The sequence below is a fragment of the Macrobrachium rosenbergii genome, chromosome 5, assembly GCF_040412425.1.
Source record: "Macrobrachium rosenbergii isolate ZJJX-2024 chromosome 5, ASM4041242v1, whole genome shotgun sequence".
Lineage (NCBI taxonomy): Eukaryota > Metazoa > Arthropoda > Malacostraca > Decapoda > Palaemonidae > Macrobrachium > Macrobrachium rosenbergii.
This window is the reverse complement of record NC_089745.1, coordinates 24867004-24883936: the sequence shown is the minus strand read 5'-3', so window position 1 is coordinate 24883936 and position 16933 is coordinate 24867004. Positions and strand designations below refer to the sequence as shown.

The window sequence follows — 16933 nt, the reverse complement described above, 5'->3', positions numbered from 1 at the left end:
AAGTCTCTTCACAGACAAAGCAAAGGCACTTCCTGGAGACCTGATGAAAGAATACCTGAAAAGTACACATTCACCAGATCCACCAAAACAAAAAGTTGCTCTCCAAAGAAATCCAAAATGGAACAAGTTGTTTCTATATTGAACCGAATATGTGGCAAAAATTCTTTTGGGAAGAGAGATCATTAGTTGGTCAAGCTCCCAATCAACTTCTCCACCAGATAAACATGACTGCAAAAGCCTGAAGAGTAGTTGTCTATGACTATCAGTGCACTTTTTTCCAGCATTGCCCTCCCCCTTGCCAACTGGGCCTGAGCTTTTGGAGATCCTATAGAGTAGGCAAGAAGCAAGGTTAGTAACTGAGAGAGGGGAGGACATCAGTCATTGAAAGGTAAGTCTATGACCATCCCCAAGGAAACAGAATATCCAGGCCTCTGCCTCCTATCTCAGCCACATTGCTCAATGACAGGCATTCTCCTAATCGGGCCATCATTATCTCTTATGCTGCTCCATGTCTCCTTTCTTGGCAGAGCTGAGGGGTGGCTGAAGGGCTGGAAAGGCTCTTGGACCTTTCCAAAGAAAGACAAAGCTTGGTTCCTTGTCTCAGTTTTGAAGAAGGAAGAACCTTTCTGACACCACACATAGTTGGAGTGGGTAACCCTCAAGGATTGGCAGCAGTTCCATTAAAAAACCTGGGGGACTTGAAGGAGACTGCACAGTAGATTAAAGAGTCCTGACTGTCAGAACATCTCCACCTTTGCTTTTACTTTACTTTTTGGAAAGAGGAGAGAATCCAAGAATCAATCTATCCTGTGAAGAAAGACTGCTGTCAGTCAAAACCTGTCGGGAGAAGAGTGTACCCAGCCTGTTACATCTCAGAGTCATCCAAAGGCTGGCACTCTAATGTGAGAGGGTAGTCAGTGTCCTTCCCCCCGACATTAACCATCTGAGGTTGAGCCACGATGTTGCCTGGAAGGAGGCCATGCCTCCTGACTCTAAAGACAGGGAAATACCTTCTTGAAGTCTCTTCAGGGGGAGATCCTTTGTCAGTTCATACTCTAGTGAGTCTATGTGTCTGGCATGTCAATGACAGAGGAAGAAGCTTTCACAATCTGACAAATGGATAGCAGCCTTCTAATCCAAAGATCAAACCATTCACCATACTCTTCTTCACCTGACACATGCACCTGGCTCGTCATAAGATGGAAGCATGTGATGGTTGACCACCTCACATGGACCCTGTTGGACTGAAGAAGAGGTGAATGAGAAGGGATAAGGATGGCTAAAGAGATTCAGCAATGTCTAGGACAGAGTATTTCCCCTCCCCAATGACACCAGCAAATGCTTTTTGCCAAAGCTCTTCCATTACAATAATGACCAGCCCTAATAATAAAAACACAGGGAGAGTAAAGACTGCAGGACCTATCCCTAGAGAAAGAACAAAACTGGAGGGATCCACACACTTGCTCACACCCTTCAAACCTCCACTGTTCACTTTTTAAGATATATCGATGATGTGAACATACAGTAAGAAAATCCAAGGAAAGTTTCAACTTAGCAATCAACAAGAATGTGGCAACAGTCCTCATTCAACAACTCCTGGAAATGGAGTGCTTGCTCCTGGCAGGTGTGTGGAGGGGTTACCCCAGATCAACCATCTACCTTTAATAGACCAACTTGTTTAACAAGTTTCAACAACCAAATCCTGCTCATGCTGAGGAACACTCCACCATAAAAGGCAACAGTCTGTACTCCCACAGGAACAAAGTTTAGTTTATGCTACAATTGCACCAAAAACTAAGATCCAGTGGGTTACAGAAATGAGAAAATTTTCCTTCTACAACTTAACACTGGAACATTTTGCTACAACAATTCTCAGCCTAAGAATTCACAGCCAGTTGCTGATCATGATTACCATTTCTACTTACTATACAAAAATTACTTAACACTTACTGTATTTGGTACAGAAAAATCCTTTGATGCTGACCGATCTTCAGTAGCAGAACTGTTGGAGCTTCGTTTTTCTGTGTAGTCATAAACAGTAACATCAACAGGAGGTCCTCTTTTGGCTGCTAAGGTAATGTTATTGTGAAATCCATTATTCTTTTTCTTTTTCTTCCTCCTCCTGGAATTTCTGACACTAGACACCATTTTCTTGACATCTTTATTTTCTTTAATCCCAGGCTCTTTCTCCCTCAGAATGTTTTCACCTAGACCTGAACAAGAAATTACTTGCAAATAAATCATCATCATAACAAGTCCAAACTTGCATAAGAAAATGACAATTTTCATGATAAAATTAATTACAGTATTTGGATACTTACCTACTGTTAAAGTCAGCTTATTATAAAATTAATTATTTGGATACTTACCTACTGTTAAAAGTCAGCTTATTATCTTAGCACCAATAAGTGCGATAGCCATACAAAAAAAAAAAAAAAGCTTGGACAACATGCTAGGACTGTCTCTGTAATCACCTGTTTCCCACTAGGTGGTGCTGGAATATTTACATTCTTGTCAGAATTCTTCATGATCACCCACTAAGATGTGGGGAGGCTGGGTGGATTTCCACTTTAACAATAGGTAAGTATCCAAATAATTAATTTTATCATGAAAAATTATATTTTCATAATAAAATTATGTTTCATATATACTTACCAAGTAATCACATAGCTACACTTTCCACTCGTGCAGCAGCTTAAATTTTAAAATCCGCAGTAGCACTCCAGTTGTTTAGAGTATGTGATCAGTCTCACCCATTAACAGGAATACTAGGAACAACTTAACAGACAACCTCATTCTGTTTCTGCCTTATGTCCATCTGGGGGGAGGAGGGTGGGCTCTGATTCTGTAATCACTTGATAAGTATAAACAAAACTTAATTTTATTATGAAAATATAGTTTCCATATAAGTAACTTACCAAGTAACTACATAGCTGAATCCCACATTGATAGGAGGTGGGATAAATAGACATATTCCATTCCAAAACATTAAGTTATATACTGAATTTGAAACAGAAAAAGCTGCTGGCATTGGAAAACAATGCTTGTTGTTCCTTATCAGTTAAGAGAGCTACTGCAAGAGAATACTGCCACTGGTTAGTGCCCATCTTAACTTGTAGTGGCGCAGCAGTATAGCTGAGGATCACCTCTACTTAAGTGGGAGCTTTGCGGCAGAGGAGTATTCCGTTGGGTGGCAGAGAATCATTAAGTGCCCTTGCCCTGGACACAGTACCAAAAAATAAAAACAACCTAACAATTTTGTCACCTACCCTCAAAATAAACAAGTACTCATCCACTGGAGTGGTGGGTGCTCCAGGTATATTGTAACTCGCCCTCCCCCCAAAATTTGGCACCTTACTACATGTTGAAGAGACAGAAGGAGAAAATCCTCTGCTTCCTCCCTCAGGACCAAGCCATTTACTCATAATTGTCCTAGGGTACTGCAAATTTTTTTTAAACACTGTTTTGACTTCAAGAAAAAATTTAGAAGTGAAGAACTACGTATTACACTTCCAGTGGGCCGATTGCCAAACGGAAATGAATGACTTAATGAGCCTGGAAGTTAATGAGGTAAAGGATATTCTGACATCTTAGCTTACCCCTAACAGGTAGGCAAATCGTTCTTCTGAATCTGGGTGTGTGTGTCTCAAAAATAAAGTTTATTGGAGATGAAAGACAATGCATTCATAGACAGAGGGTGAGACAGGATCTTGTCAGGGAGCCCTAAGTATGAAAAAGTTAAGTATATCTTAGTTTAACCAGACCACTGAGCTGATTAACAGCTCTCCTAGGGCTGGCCCGAAGGATTAGACTTATTTTACGTGGCTAAGAACCAACTGGTTACCTAGCAACGGGACCTACAGCTTATTGTGGAATCCGAACCACATTATAGCGAGAAATGAATTTCTATCACCAGAAATAAATTCCTCTTATTCTTCATTGACCGGTCGGAGATTCGAACTCGCGACCAACAGAGTGGTAGCTGAGAACGGAACCCGCTTACCCAACGAGGAACACCCTATGTATGGATGGCCCTCTGATTATAAGGCTTGCTCAGGTAAAACATGAAAGCTCAAACTAAAGACTTGCTCAGCCTCTCAGAGCCAGGGATATCCGTCAATTACTTACGGGAGAAAGCACGGATCCTGTTTCTTTCTTAGCCAGGAAAATGTAGCATTAAAGTATAGACTGTCTCCCTGAGCAGAATCTGCGCACTTGTCTATAGTCTGAAGCTCACTAACTCGTTTGGCATTTTGCTAGGGTTACAAGGAACACAGTTTTCTAGTTAAGTTGAGAGACGTGGAAAGGAAAGCCTTGAAAGAAGGGCCCATCAACCACTTGAGAGCTATGTCCGAATTCCAAGATATGAAGTCAACTCTTCTCTGCCTTGGAAGTCTCAAAAGACTTAATAGGTTGCTAAGATCTTGGTAGAAGATAAAACTAGACCTTTGTGTTTAAATATTAAGCCTAGCATTGCCTTATGCCCCACAGGTTTAGGAGTTCCGCTATCTGAGCTAAAGATGAATTCACAGACAAGATGTTATCACAGACAAGATGTTATAACCGTTACACCACCATCAAAAGACTGCCCACTAAGATTGGAGTACTTGGCAAGAAGACTGATGCCTGAATCTTGCAAGTCTCTGCAGTCAGTCTTGAAAAATTCACTTCTTCCAGGCAAGCTTCCGGACAGTCTATAAATCTGTCCGAGAAAAGAGTGGCCCACCCTTAGTGCTATCTTTTGAAGTGCGGATTTCTGAGTTGATATGGATTGTGGAAAAAGTCATGGAGAGTCCACCAACAACCACATCTGGTTTGGGAACCAGTATTCATGGTTCAGAAAGAGGCTAAGAGGATCAACGTCACGTTGCACTGAGCCTCAAAACTTGTTCAGCTCTTCCTTAACCGAGTTGGAATGTGGAAGGGTGTAAAGGTCCAGGTTGGACCTAACTTGCAGTATGGAAAAGTTGCCTGTGCAAGAGGGTCTAGGATTGGAGAACGCAAAGAGGAAGGCAAAGGTTCCTTGAGGCACAAACCGGGCCAAATTTGGCCTGTCCCCTAGATTCTCCAGATTCCACCAGACCAGGGGATCCAAGGTCCACTCGGTGGGAAGGACATGCTTCTGACAGTTCAGTGCGTCCGCCGGAACTAATTAGTTTGCCCTGAAAAAGTCAAATGACTGGAAAACTCAATTTGATATGCTCATCGTAGGAGTTCTCTGCTGACTGGAGAGAGAGAGAGAGAGAGAGAGAGAGAGAGAGAGAGAGAGAGAGAGAGAGAGAGAGAGAGAGAGAGAGAGAAAGAGAGAGAGAGAGAGAGAGAGCGCCTCCTTGCTTCCTACTTCTCCATGTGGTTAAGGAATGTGGTCTTGAAACAAGATTACCACAGTCTAGGTGTGAAATAAGGTCGAGAAGCATTGAAGCCGTAAGTAAAAAGCTTTCAGCTATCTGTCAAAGATGAGAGTATACTTAGGTCTGTGGTCTTGTAACAAGATTACCACAGTCTAGATGTGAAGTAGGGTCAATAAGCGCTAAAGCTGTAAGTGAAAAGCTTTCAGCTATCTGACAGAGATGAGAATATACGTAGGACTGTGATCTTGTAACAAGATTACTACAGTCTAGGAGTTAAATAGGGTTGATAAGCGCTGAAACCGTAAATGAAAAGCTTTCAGCTATCTGACAGAGATGAGAATATTATATTCTTCCAAGGGCCATGTCCTGGAAACTACCCAGTTCCCCAAGCAGGCTCCCCAACCCATATTCTAGGCGTTTGAATGGAAAACTAGTTCTGGGCTCGTGGCATGAAGGAACTTCCCTTCCAAAGGTTTATGTTCGGACAGCCATTACTGTAGGTCAGACCTAATTCGGGGCTAAGGAGATAAACAAAAGTGTCCAGCTGCACTTCCCTGTCCCAAATGTTAAAAATCTCTGCACACTTTCCCTCAAAAGTAATCAAAGAAGTCCGTCGTCCAGGTAAAGACTGATGCTCCAGAACACGAAGTCAAATGCTAAAGGAATGAGGACTTGAGAGAAGGCTTGCTGTAGAGAGGGTGAAACGCAGATCCTCGCACTTGAGGACCCTGTCCCGCCAAACGGACTTGAGATACTCCCAGAGTCAGGCAGGGACATGGAAGGATACCTCCTGCATAACCAAGGTCTTCATCCAAATGCCCTTGGAGACAGGGTGACAGGATTGTCTGGTTCATCTCTATACTGAATTTCGTCTTCTACTCCAAGAGGAAAAAGGGGTGTTGCAGGCTTTGCAGTCTCACTGATGACTATACAGACTCACAGACTACAGGGGGAACTTGCAGATCCTCGCCTGGACTTGCAGATAACCATGAAGACTAGCTGCCCCCAATGTGGACTCTTTGACAGTCAGCGGACACTTGGACATTTGAGTGGACTCTATTATAACGGACTCGCTCATACAGGCCGAAGAACTATGTGGAAAACACAGACATCTAGGCACAGGCATAACTGTGGGTTTGTCAAATTGAGACAGATCCTTCTGCAAAGCGGACACAATTCTCTCAACTGTGTCCCGAGGGAAGAGGTGCTGCAGGCCTGGAGGCAAAAATAACAGGGCTGAATGAGATTGTGACCCCCTCAGCAGTAAAAGAGCACCCAAGTTTTCTCTTTTTGAGATTTCAAAGTAACTAGCTGAAATCTCTTAAAAACATCTCAATCTTCCTTACCCACACAGGACAGAACTCAGAGCCAAAACTGAGGCAATGTCTCTTGATGAAAAACTGGAATTCTTCTATCTTCTTAGCCAGTGCTCGTGCTACCTAAGAGGAGGGAGCTTTCTTCACAAAGCTCAAAAACACTGAACATAAATGTCTGCAAAGGACATGACTCCTGGACAATAACTGTCATGGAGGTTGTGCCCCAGTACTGAAAGGGAGACCTCTCTATACTGTATGCAGACAAATGCTCTCTGTATGGCACTCAGATGAGGGAAACTGATACTGAAGAACTGATGCGAGGTTATCAGAGACTGGAGCCGGTCACCTGAAAAAACTGGAGCCAGGCACTCAATCGGGAACTGGGGCTCAAGAAAGAACCACAGTGCGTTCTAAAAAATGGTAATCGTCGAGCACTTGGGAATTAGTGCTGAGTGCTCGAGAATTGGCGCTGGGTGCACAGGGACTGGTTCCAGGCACTGGAAGGCTGGCATTGGGCGCTTGGCAGCTGGTGCCCAACTCTTGGCAACAGGCACCAAGCGTACATAGCCAGTCCGTGGGCACTCGGAGACTGTGACTGACATATGTCGCTTGGGTGAGCACGCTGGGCACTCTCGTGGGCACCTAAATGATGATGAGGAGCGTTTCTTGTTTGATGGGTGCCTGGACGGCAAATACTGGCGCTCTGGTGAAAAGTAATCCGGGCTGCGCCAAGCACTGCAACCTGGTTGAGGACTGAGAGAGAGATCTCTCATCTGTTTTGACGGAATAGGAGACGGCTCATTGCCGCTACGTCTTTTCAGGGGATGAGACACACTGAGAAGATGCTAGAACGCCTCGTGTCAGGGCTCTCTGAGTCCGAAGACAACTGATGGACACTTAACAGAGATGCTCATCCAACAGCAGTCTGAGGGTCTTCCACTACACGAACTGTGAGCACCAGTCTCTACCAAGGGGGTGACTGCCCATGGGCAAACCCCACCAGCCTCCTTTGGACCTTCGGTAAATCTTCTCCCTTCCATCTAGGAGCATTGGGGGTGCTCTAGAACCACTAGACGCTCGGAAGTTGCTGGGAACTTGGGTGCTGGGGGCTTTTGAGCGCTGGAAGAGTGTTTTGGTGCCAATTACTGGCACTCTACAAGTGGAAGTTCAGCTGACAAGCTCCGTGGACTTCCAAACCGGAATCTGTATCACCAGAGGAGAACTAAAGCATATTCTTTTGGACAACTTTCCATGGTTGTCCGCCGAGGTCTGGGATCGGACAACGGGCTTGACAGAGGGGGCAACTACCCAGGGGCAAACCTCCTCAGACTCCCTTGGACTGCCAGTATGTCTACTCCGAGGTTCAGGGGAGCATGACAGGGATTTTAGGTCTAAGAGATCCAACGGGCTGGATAGCCACCTTCTCCCCTACAACTCCAGCAAGACGCCATTTCAGTGGCTGTCTGTTGCTACCTGGGAATGTACAATGGGCTCGACTGAGGGGGCAACTACCCGGGGGACTTCCCATCAGCCTCCATTGGACTTTCAGTATGTCTCCTCCCAGGTTCAGGGAGTATGATAGTGACTTAGGTCTAGGAAAACCGACAGGCTGGATAGTCAACTCCTCCACTGCACAACACTTCACTATCACAAGGTTAACTTCTGTTAACCCAGACACAAGACTGGTAAAAGCATGGGAAGGAAGCGAGGGAGAAGATAACGAGGGCTAGTAGCAGGAGAAAAAAATAATGAGGGGAGAGTTGGTGCCAGGCGCTTAGTGCTCCCAGGTTGTAGCTGGCACCAGGCAAGCTAGTAGCTCTGAGCTAGTGAGTGCTCCTGGGCACTCGGCGCCGATTCTTGGCTGTCAAGGGTCTATTTATCCAAAAGCCTAGCACCACCAAAGTAAGTAATTTCTCTCCTTACTACATTCTGCCCTTACACTTTTTCAGTTCTCTGCAAAGGAAAATGTAATAAGTTGTTCTAATCAATTCTTTACCAACAACTGTTTTGAAGTATGCAAAGTACCATTGCACAAAACATATCTCAGTTCTTATCAAACATTATTTGAGATTTGCCGATGTGTATTCACCACCGAAAACATCGGTTCTCTAGCAAACATGATATTTATGTTATAATCAATTGCAAAATCACTGTGACAAACTTGAATCAGATCTTGATAACAAAACAATAAAATACTGATCCTGAAAGCTATAGGCATGAAGGCTACTCGAAATCAACAATATTTCACCGAAATCCAGCTGCTGCAAACACCTGATGTTTACAACAAGCGCGGCAGAAAGAGAATGAGGTAGTCTACTAAGTTGTTCCTAGTATTCTCGTTAGTGGGTGGGACTGGTCACCTACACTAAACAATCAGAGTGCTAACGCAAATTTTAAAATTTATGCTGCCGCACAAGTGGAAAGTATAGCTATGTAATTACTTGGTAAGTTACTTACATGAAATTATCATTATTTGGAATGAATCTTACCAACTGTTAAAGTTAGCTGACTACCACATTGAATGAGGATGGTGGGTTAATGCAGCCATGGAAACAATGTTCAGCCAAGCAAACTAAAAGCTTTTTAATGAGGGGAAAAAAGCCTCTCAACAGTCCTGCTTGTTGTGTGATCCTTACTTTCAAGTACAGTCGCCAGTGGTTGGAACAACAGGGTGTAAGGCCCTTGTAGAAAGACTTGTCCGGGGTCCTTACAAGGGAAAAAGGACTCTATCTTGTAGAGTACTAGTGACTCCTGTGCCTGAGTCGAAAGCCCATACGCAACAGTCCAAAACTAAAGACAACTACCACCTTCATATATGAAGGTGCGCTCCTATACACCAATGTGTACAGTACCTTCATGCTCCCAAAATTCAACAGTGGGATTTCCTAACAACTAATGATAAGACAGAAAGCAAGGTTACTATCATGCTTGGTTCAGGAGAAAGCATCCCCACCACAACAATAGCACTAAAGGCTTTTCACCTCATGCTAAATTTGGGCATTTCGTAAATAATATGATTCAACAACAATTACATCTCCCCTGAGCTGCATGACAACCTTCCCTAGCAAAAGGTTTTAAAGGAAATAAAGACCTGCTTATGGTACGGAAGCACCGAGGATTTTTTTTTTTCAAATAGTCAAAGCTCCGGAATCAACTCTGTGTATAGACTTGAGCATTCTTGGACATAAGTGTGTTTGGTCTCCTAACACCACAGATAAATACTTAACTCCTCCTCTTAAAGGTTTATGTCTGTCCAGGTAAACACTTAAGAGTTCTAAATGGACATAAGACAGCTACTTCTTCCCTGCCTACCAAAGCAGTTAAATTAAGCAACTGTCACAAATTGGGAAGGGGTTTCACTTCTAATCTTTCTCTATGCAATGAAAGAAAAGGGAGAGGTTGCCACTAGAACAAAGCCCACATACAAGAAATGGCTTGAAGCTCACAAATATAAACCCTTAAGAGTTCTAACTGGACAAAAGACAGCCACTTCTTCCTTGCCTAACAAAGCAGTTAAATTAGGCACTGTTACAAATCTGAGAAGGGCTTTCACTTACATATCTTTTCTCTAAGCAATGAAAGAAAAGAGAGAGATTACCACTAGCACAGAGCCCACATACAAGAAAGGGCTTGAAGCACTAACACACTTTGCCACAGCAAGAGCTAAAAGAGAGGTGTCTTCAAAGTTCTTAAATGATGCCTTATCAAAAGGCTAAAACTGAGGTTATCTTAAAATCTGCAGTAAATGTGCCTTGCTGTCGAACTTCTCAGTTCCAGAGGTCCTTTATTCCTCTCACCGTTGGACTGTGGAACAGCCTCCCGGTGGATGTCGTGCAGTTGGAACTACAGAAGTTCACTAATACTATTGTTCTTGCAATTTAGTACATTTTTATCTATTTATTAATTTATATATTTTTTCTTTTTCAGTAGGTGGTATCTCTTCTTTCTGTAATTCTCTTTACTTCTTCTTCCTTCTTCCTAATGAGCACCATATTCTTTGGAAGCTTGAATTCCAAGTTAATGACCCCTGTGGGCTTGTTCCATGTGAACAGGTTTCATCTACTGAATAATAATAATAATAATAATAATAATAATAATAATAATAATAATAATGCAATAATGGTATTATTTCACTTATGGACATTAATTGCTTTCAACATAAAATATAGGTTTTTCTGTTGTATTATGATGTGATTTGAATGATTTTGAGGTTTATTTCCATCGCATGATGAATACTTATCCTTCCTGAAAATAATATACTGTATACCAAAATTAATAAAACAATTCCGACTTGTCAGAATACATGCCCCCTCTCCATAGTTAATAAAGCAAAACTGTGTTTACTGATTGCAGTTTTGCCAATTAGCAAACAGAGAAGGGGTGCAGTATTCTGACAAGTCGTAACCAATTTTGTATACAATATATCATTGCCCATGCCTAAGGATAAGATGGATTTGCGATAAATAAACCTCAAAATCATGTAAATCACATCATAATACAACAGAAAAACCTGTTGAAAGCCCATAAGTAAACCTAATAAGATAATAATAATAATAATAATAATAATATGTAAAGACCAAAGGTTTGTGTTTGTGGAGGAACAAAGCACCATTAGCAAAGGATGCTGTGACCAAAGCCAACTGCATACAGAAAGGACCAAGATGGACTTACCTGCCATCCTGAATGATGGTCAGAGATCTTTCAGCAATTCCTAAGAGTCCAACAGAAGGTTTGAAGCATCTTGAAAAGCAAAGGACAGTGTGTCACCGAGTCTTCTCAACAAGCCAGCATGAAACACTCACCATCAGTGCACTGGGACATAGCAAAATGAGAGTAAAGGACATCCCACTAATTCCGACCCCTAGACACAATGTCCAGGAAAGGAGGCCAATGAAACACAGACTCAGTGGACAGTCACAGCATCAGCATGGATGGAGGCTGATGTACTCTTTAGAGTAAAAGGTGTATTGCTTCCTGGCAAAACCAAAGACACCTCCTTGCTCCTCTTGCACTTGTAGCAAAGTGCAAAATTCATGAAGGTCAGTATCATGGGGGACATGAATTCTGGTACATAAAAGCACAAACTTGGATACCTCAGCATCAAGAGTGTTCAAAGACAATCATGTAATTTAGAACAAACGTTCTTCAAAACATGCAAGCACACACAAAAAAGAAAATATCACCTCCTCTATTGTAGCTCAGTACTGCAGAGTTGCATCAGTGAACTAAATACTAAGTCAGGATTTATCCTGCTGAGTGACTGGAACTCCATCCCCTCCTCACTACATACACACACACACACAAACACACAAACCTGTAATTACCTTGTTGACAAGTTTCAATTCCCAAACCAAGTTTGTGCATGTAGGTATTCCTACACAGGACGAAGGTTTGTATACAGTACTATGTCGGAACAAATATAAAATCAAATAAAATAAGGATGTGTGAAGTATTCTTCTCATGATTTATATCAGCTTTTAGCTTACTCTATATGGTCTTACTTATTATCATAGGGAAGACTAAATTTTTAAGTACAGCAGTTATCCCTACACACTTTCTACAGTTGTTTAATTTTTCATGTTAAGTTCCTCAACTATGTTACTATACTAAAGAAAATATAATGCTTATATTCATGATTTTTAGGCAAAAATTGTGGATTTAAAATGCTTGGCTAAAAGACAAGAACTGTTCTTACCAAATTCATCAATCATTTCCAGCATATGTTTGTTAAGGGACTTGGCTTCCCCAAGTTCCTTTCTGCGCAGTATCATGTCTTCTCCAGTATTATCACAATCTCCATCATCAGTGAAAGCATCACTAACATCGCTATCATCTGGAGGGATATCAGATACAATCTTGAAACCATCTTCAGTGGTTTTCTCTTTTCCACTAACTCCAAGGGGAACTTTTGAAAAATTCTTCCAAGGTGAGCCATCCTCTTCTTCTCCAAGATCAGATTCAAATGCATCTGATACATCTGAGTCGTCTTCAGGTATTGATGAAACAATTTTGAAACCATCTTTAGTTACCCGAGGAGGATTATGAAGTTTGTCCAATACTTTATCAGGTGCATCAGTAGATGATTTGTTGTCATTAGAGATATCTTGGGATGAGCAATGATTCTCCTTCAGTTCACTTCCAGTACTATCATGTTCATTAAAATCACATGTTTCATTAACATTTTTTTTCTTTGAATTATTTTTCTTTGTAAAACTTCTATTTGCCAGTTCATTGACAGTGGTTCTTGATTCAGCCAGTTCTTTCAATTCTGACTTCCTCTTAGTTTTCTTTATCTTATTAGCCTCTGGATCTCTTTTTTCACCAAGAAGGTTGTCACCTGAAAGAAAAAATATACAGTAAATCTTTCTAATATTTATTTTTCTAGTACTTATCTCTCATTATACAGTAATCCCTTGATTATCTGGATCTTCATTATTCAACAGCAACGGACCCGGGAACAATAATTTATACAGTATAATATAAATTTCAAAATGTCTGAAAAAACTGCTCTCCGATGGTTGGCAATGCTGTGCAGCCTAATGAAGATGTTGGAAACATTAGTGAACTGTTTATGATGGAAATGTAGTATTTTATTGTTAGGACTTTTCATTTACTTAAGTCCGTATAACTATGTACAGTATACTACTTGGTAACACTCATATGTACACATTACATGTGTAAATATGAGTGTTACCACTTTGGCAAAAATGCAAGAAAGTTGAGTATGACAATTTATCTTGAACTGGTACAAGAGTCTATCTATGCCATGATGTCAAAATACAGGACTGAAATAAAGGTCTTAAATCCAAAATTATTACTTACACACCATTATATTTGACAAAACTTAACACTGTGCATGTGATATATATATTACACTGTATGTAATATATATTAATAAATAAAAAAAAAAAGATAGGAAAACGTGACAAACAGCTACATCGTAATGTGTTCACAGCAAAAGTGTTGAAATTTGTCTCAGGAATCTGGTTTGCTCCAACAACAAATATTTTCAAATGAATTATAATAAACACATAATACATTTAATCAATTTATAACCTTATTCTGGTGTTTAGCTACCTAGTTATTTAAATATTATCTAGCGCTCTGGCATCCCGAAAATTCGCTAGAGTTCCCTGTCCAATCCCAAAGGCGCCAGCGTTTACCACTGATGTCATGTAAACGGTATCAGCATCTATGGGTACAAATATTTTGCAGATTTAGCACAGGAAATGGGCAGTTTATTTACACAAGTGACTCGGAAAATATCGAGATGGCGTCACTCGTCCACTTTTAAAGCTTTTTAAGTAAAAGTTTCGAGAGCATCATGGCCAGTAAGTTAGCACTTCGCACAGCGCAATATCTGTTTAGTCAGAAATATGCCATTATTTCATAATTTAGGAGAAGACTGTTACTCTAATAGGAACGTAGAGGTCTCAGCGTGTTGTGTAGAGGGGGCACAAGTCTCACTGATGCTAATGGGGGCGCATTCGAATGCATTTTCTGGAAGTGTCCAAACAGTGGAGGAATGTTCCAGTGTCTCACGTCCCGAGTGTTTACCCTACTCATCTCAGACTGTAAATGATCCATAGCATTATTATCACTAACTCAACAAACATTACCAGATAGAATTGAAGCAATGTTCCTACCAGGCTGTTCTGATGCCGTAAAGTTAAAAGATGGGAAGACCACGAGTGGGTAATTTCTAAGTATTAGCTCTGTGCCTGTTTTTACCTTGGAAACTGGTTTTTTTCTACACTTTTAGGACTTCTGATACTGGCGGTGCATTTGTTTGTTGTCAGCCAAATGGAGTGTCCCTTCGCCGTGTTTAGTACTGGCCCCATACGTTAACAAGTTATTGCACTTGCCGGACGGGATATGCACCCTTCCAAACAGACATACCCGTGCTCTGTCTTGCGAAGATCGCGTATGGAAACCCCCTGTTGGATGGACTTCAGGGGTTTATTACAGGTTAATTAAATTTGTGTGACAAAAATTAAGGGTAAATCCATAATTAGCAACCAAAAAACTGTAGAAAAAGTCAAGGTAGAAGGAAATTGCTGCCGCGGAGCTACTAATATTTAATCTACCCATAAGTGACATTTTTCTCAGCCAGCCATTTCCAAAGGTGCCAGCTAGCCATTTTTGCATGAAAAACCATTTTGGATTTTCTGCACAAAAATGGCCTTAAGGTAGTAAAAGAACAAAAAATACCAACCTAACGTAAACTAGGGATGTTTACTGGTTACAATTTTGCATTAGTTATGGAGGGGGGGCTGGTATTGTCTTACCTAAAGTCCTTATTTTTCTCTGCTATTAGGCATTTGCTGAAGGTTATGTATTGAGAAGAAATTTTATGTTTTGATGTGATTTACCCAAGAAAATATAAATTATAAAGCGGAGGTGGCTGGAGTCTAACGAAAAATAACCTAAGTGACTACATATCTTTATTCTCTCTGCACAATCCTTCAAGGAACAAAGTTTGAATGGGGGTTAGGTTGGTTGCATTCCCCCACCTAAAAACCCTGGTTTTTCGTTTCCCTAAAGCTGCCAGAGGGGTCAGGTGAGAACGAAGGGCACAGATTTCCCAAAATGCCATGTCCTGACCTAGGAAGCGAGAATTCTTCCTAACCTGACTTAGCCAAGTAACTGGACTATGAAAGTACTGATGTGATATTTTCTGAGCAACCTAAGCTAACATTAGCCTATATGGCTCTCTGATGTTCTAAACACCTGCAACAATAGTGCAAATGCAGCCTGAATACCCAAGGATAAGCTTAGCTTAGCCTAACTAGGATAATTCCTACATTCTAAAACTAGAATAACATTTCTTCGTGCAAAACAGCGGGTTTTGATACTTACAATATTCACTAAGCTTAGCAATAAGTAACTGGTCCATTGCGTTTTGCGAAAATTGTCAACAGGACATTAGTTCAGTTCATGGCGTAGGATTAGTTGTCGCTGATGTGAGAAATGTCGTGGTTCGGCATTCGGTTCCCTCCAGTCCTCTCACGGGGTGCAGTAACACTTGTAGTAGTAACATGAGGAATGAATATCTACAGCGGCTCTCGATTTTTAATTTACTTGTGTTTATTCAATTTCCACTTTTGCTTTCCTACAATTCGAAATTTTGTTTCGCTGTGTATTTCCTAGCGTTAATTTTTACCCGCTAAGTTCTGTAAAAATAAAGCTATTAGCCTAGTATGGCTGGTGAACAATTTTTACCTCTTTATTTCACTGTATGCTGAACAATACAACAACAGGATGTGCTTTAAATCAGTTTCTTCTTTATATGATAATAAATTGTCTTCTTCTACGCTGCAGTTTTCACTTATCACTGATGTTAAGAAATTTGCTTCCCATGTCTTGCTTTCAGGAAGCACTTCTTAAAATGTTTTAGAAAACAGGTCTTTAAATGTAGTTACTCCCAAGTATGTCCCTTCCTCCACTATCTTAGTACCATTACTTTAGGATCTTCTGTGTTACCTGTATTATATCTCTCATTAGATATTATTATACATTTTGTCTTTATTTATATTGATTCCATGTATATAGGCTGTTTCAGTAAAATATATTATAATAATCCTCTTTGTGTTGTCAAGAGATTGGGATAATACCAAATCATCGTCAACATAAAAGAAAGCTGGTTTAAAAAAAATCCTACTTTTTTCTAGCCTCTCTGTCGCGAATTTGTCCCCAGGACTGGGAGGGTTCTAAGTCCCGGATGGTATGGGACTGGGATGATCAGGTCTGACGGCCACTAACAGCAAAACATCGAAGCGAAGGTCCATCAAGACCAGGTACAGTAGGTGTTACAATTTTAGTTAAAAAGAGACTTTTAAATTTAACATACATTAACGCACAAGGACCACACGGTCAGGTACAACACAACTCTGAAAAAGTTACACAAATCTCAAAAAATATGGCTTCTGGAAATTACAATTTTATACAAAACTTACTTCGAAATAATCAGGCTACACTTTAACCAAATATTAACCATATCAAGCCTCGGATGGCAAAAATGTACAGGGGATTAGCTTTGCAAACTAAATGAACCGGCTCTTGACTATAAAATGAACAATTTGGCTGGGGAAGTGACGACATGGAGAGTGCTTAGCTTACCTCACTGATATGCCCTCGAGAAAGACGCACATCGCCAGATATCGCCCCTCTGCATGTCTCGTCGTCACCTCGGTTCCCTTTCAAAATTTCTTCATATGTTATTTTACCAAAGAATGTACTTGAATTATTTAAAAAAAAAAAAAGAGC

General features: G+C 41.0%; 1 protein-coding gene across 1 annotated transcript in view; it reads right to left on the bottom strand.

Moving 5' to 3' along the window:
• The window catches only part of LOC136838607 (DNA ligase 1-like), a 45129-nt gene extending 29379 nt beyond the window's left edge, over positions 1-15750 (bottom strand). Inside the window, exons 1-3 of the mRNA XM_067103855.1 lie at positions 15527-15750; positions 12363-13004; positions 1951-2213 (exon numbers count right to left, since the gene is read on the bottom strand). Of these exons, the coding sequence (XP_066959956.1) occupies positions 1951-2213; positions 12363-13004; positions 15527-15563 (942 nt within the window). The 5' untranslated portion in view covers positions 15564-15750. The remainder of the gene's footprint in view (positions 1-1950; positions 2214-12362; positions 13005-15526) is intronic.
• Between the last annotated feature and the right edge of the window lie 1183 nt (positions 15751-16933).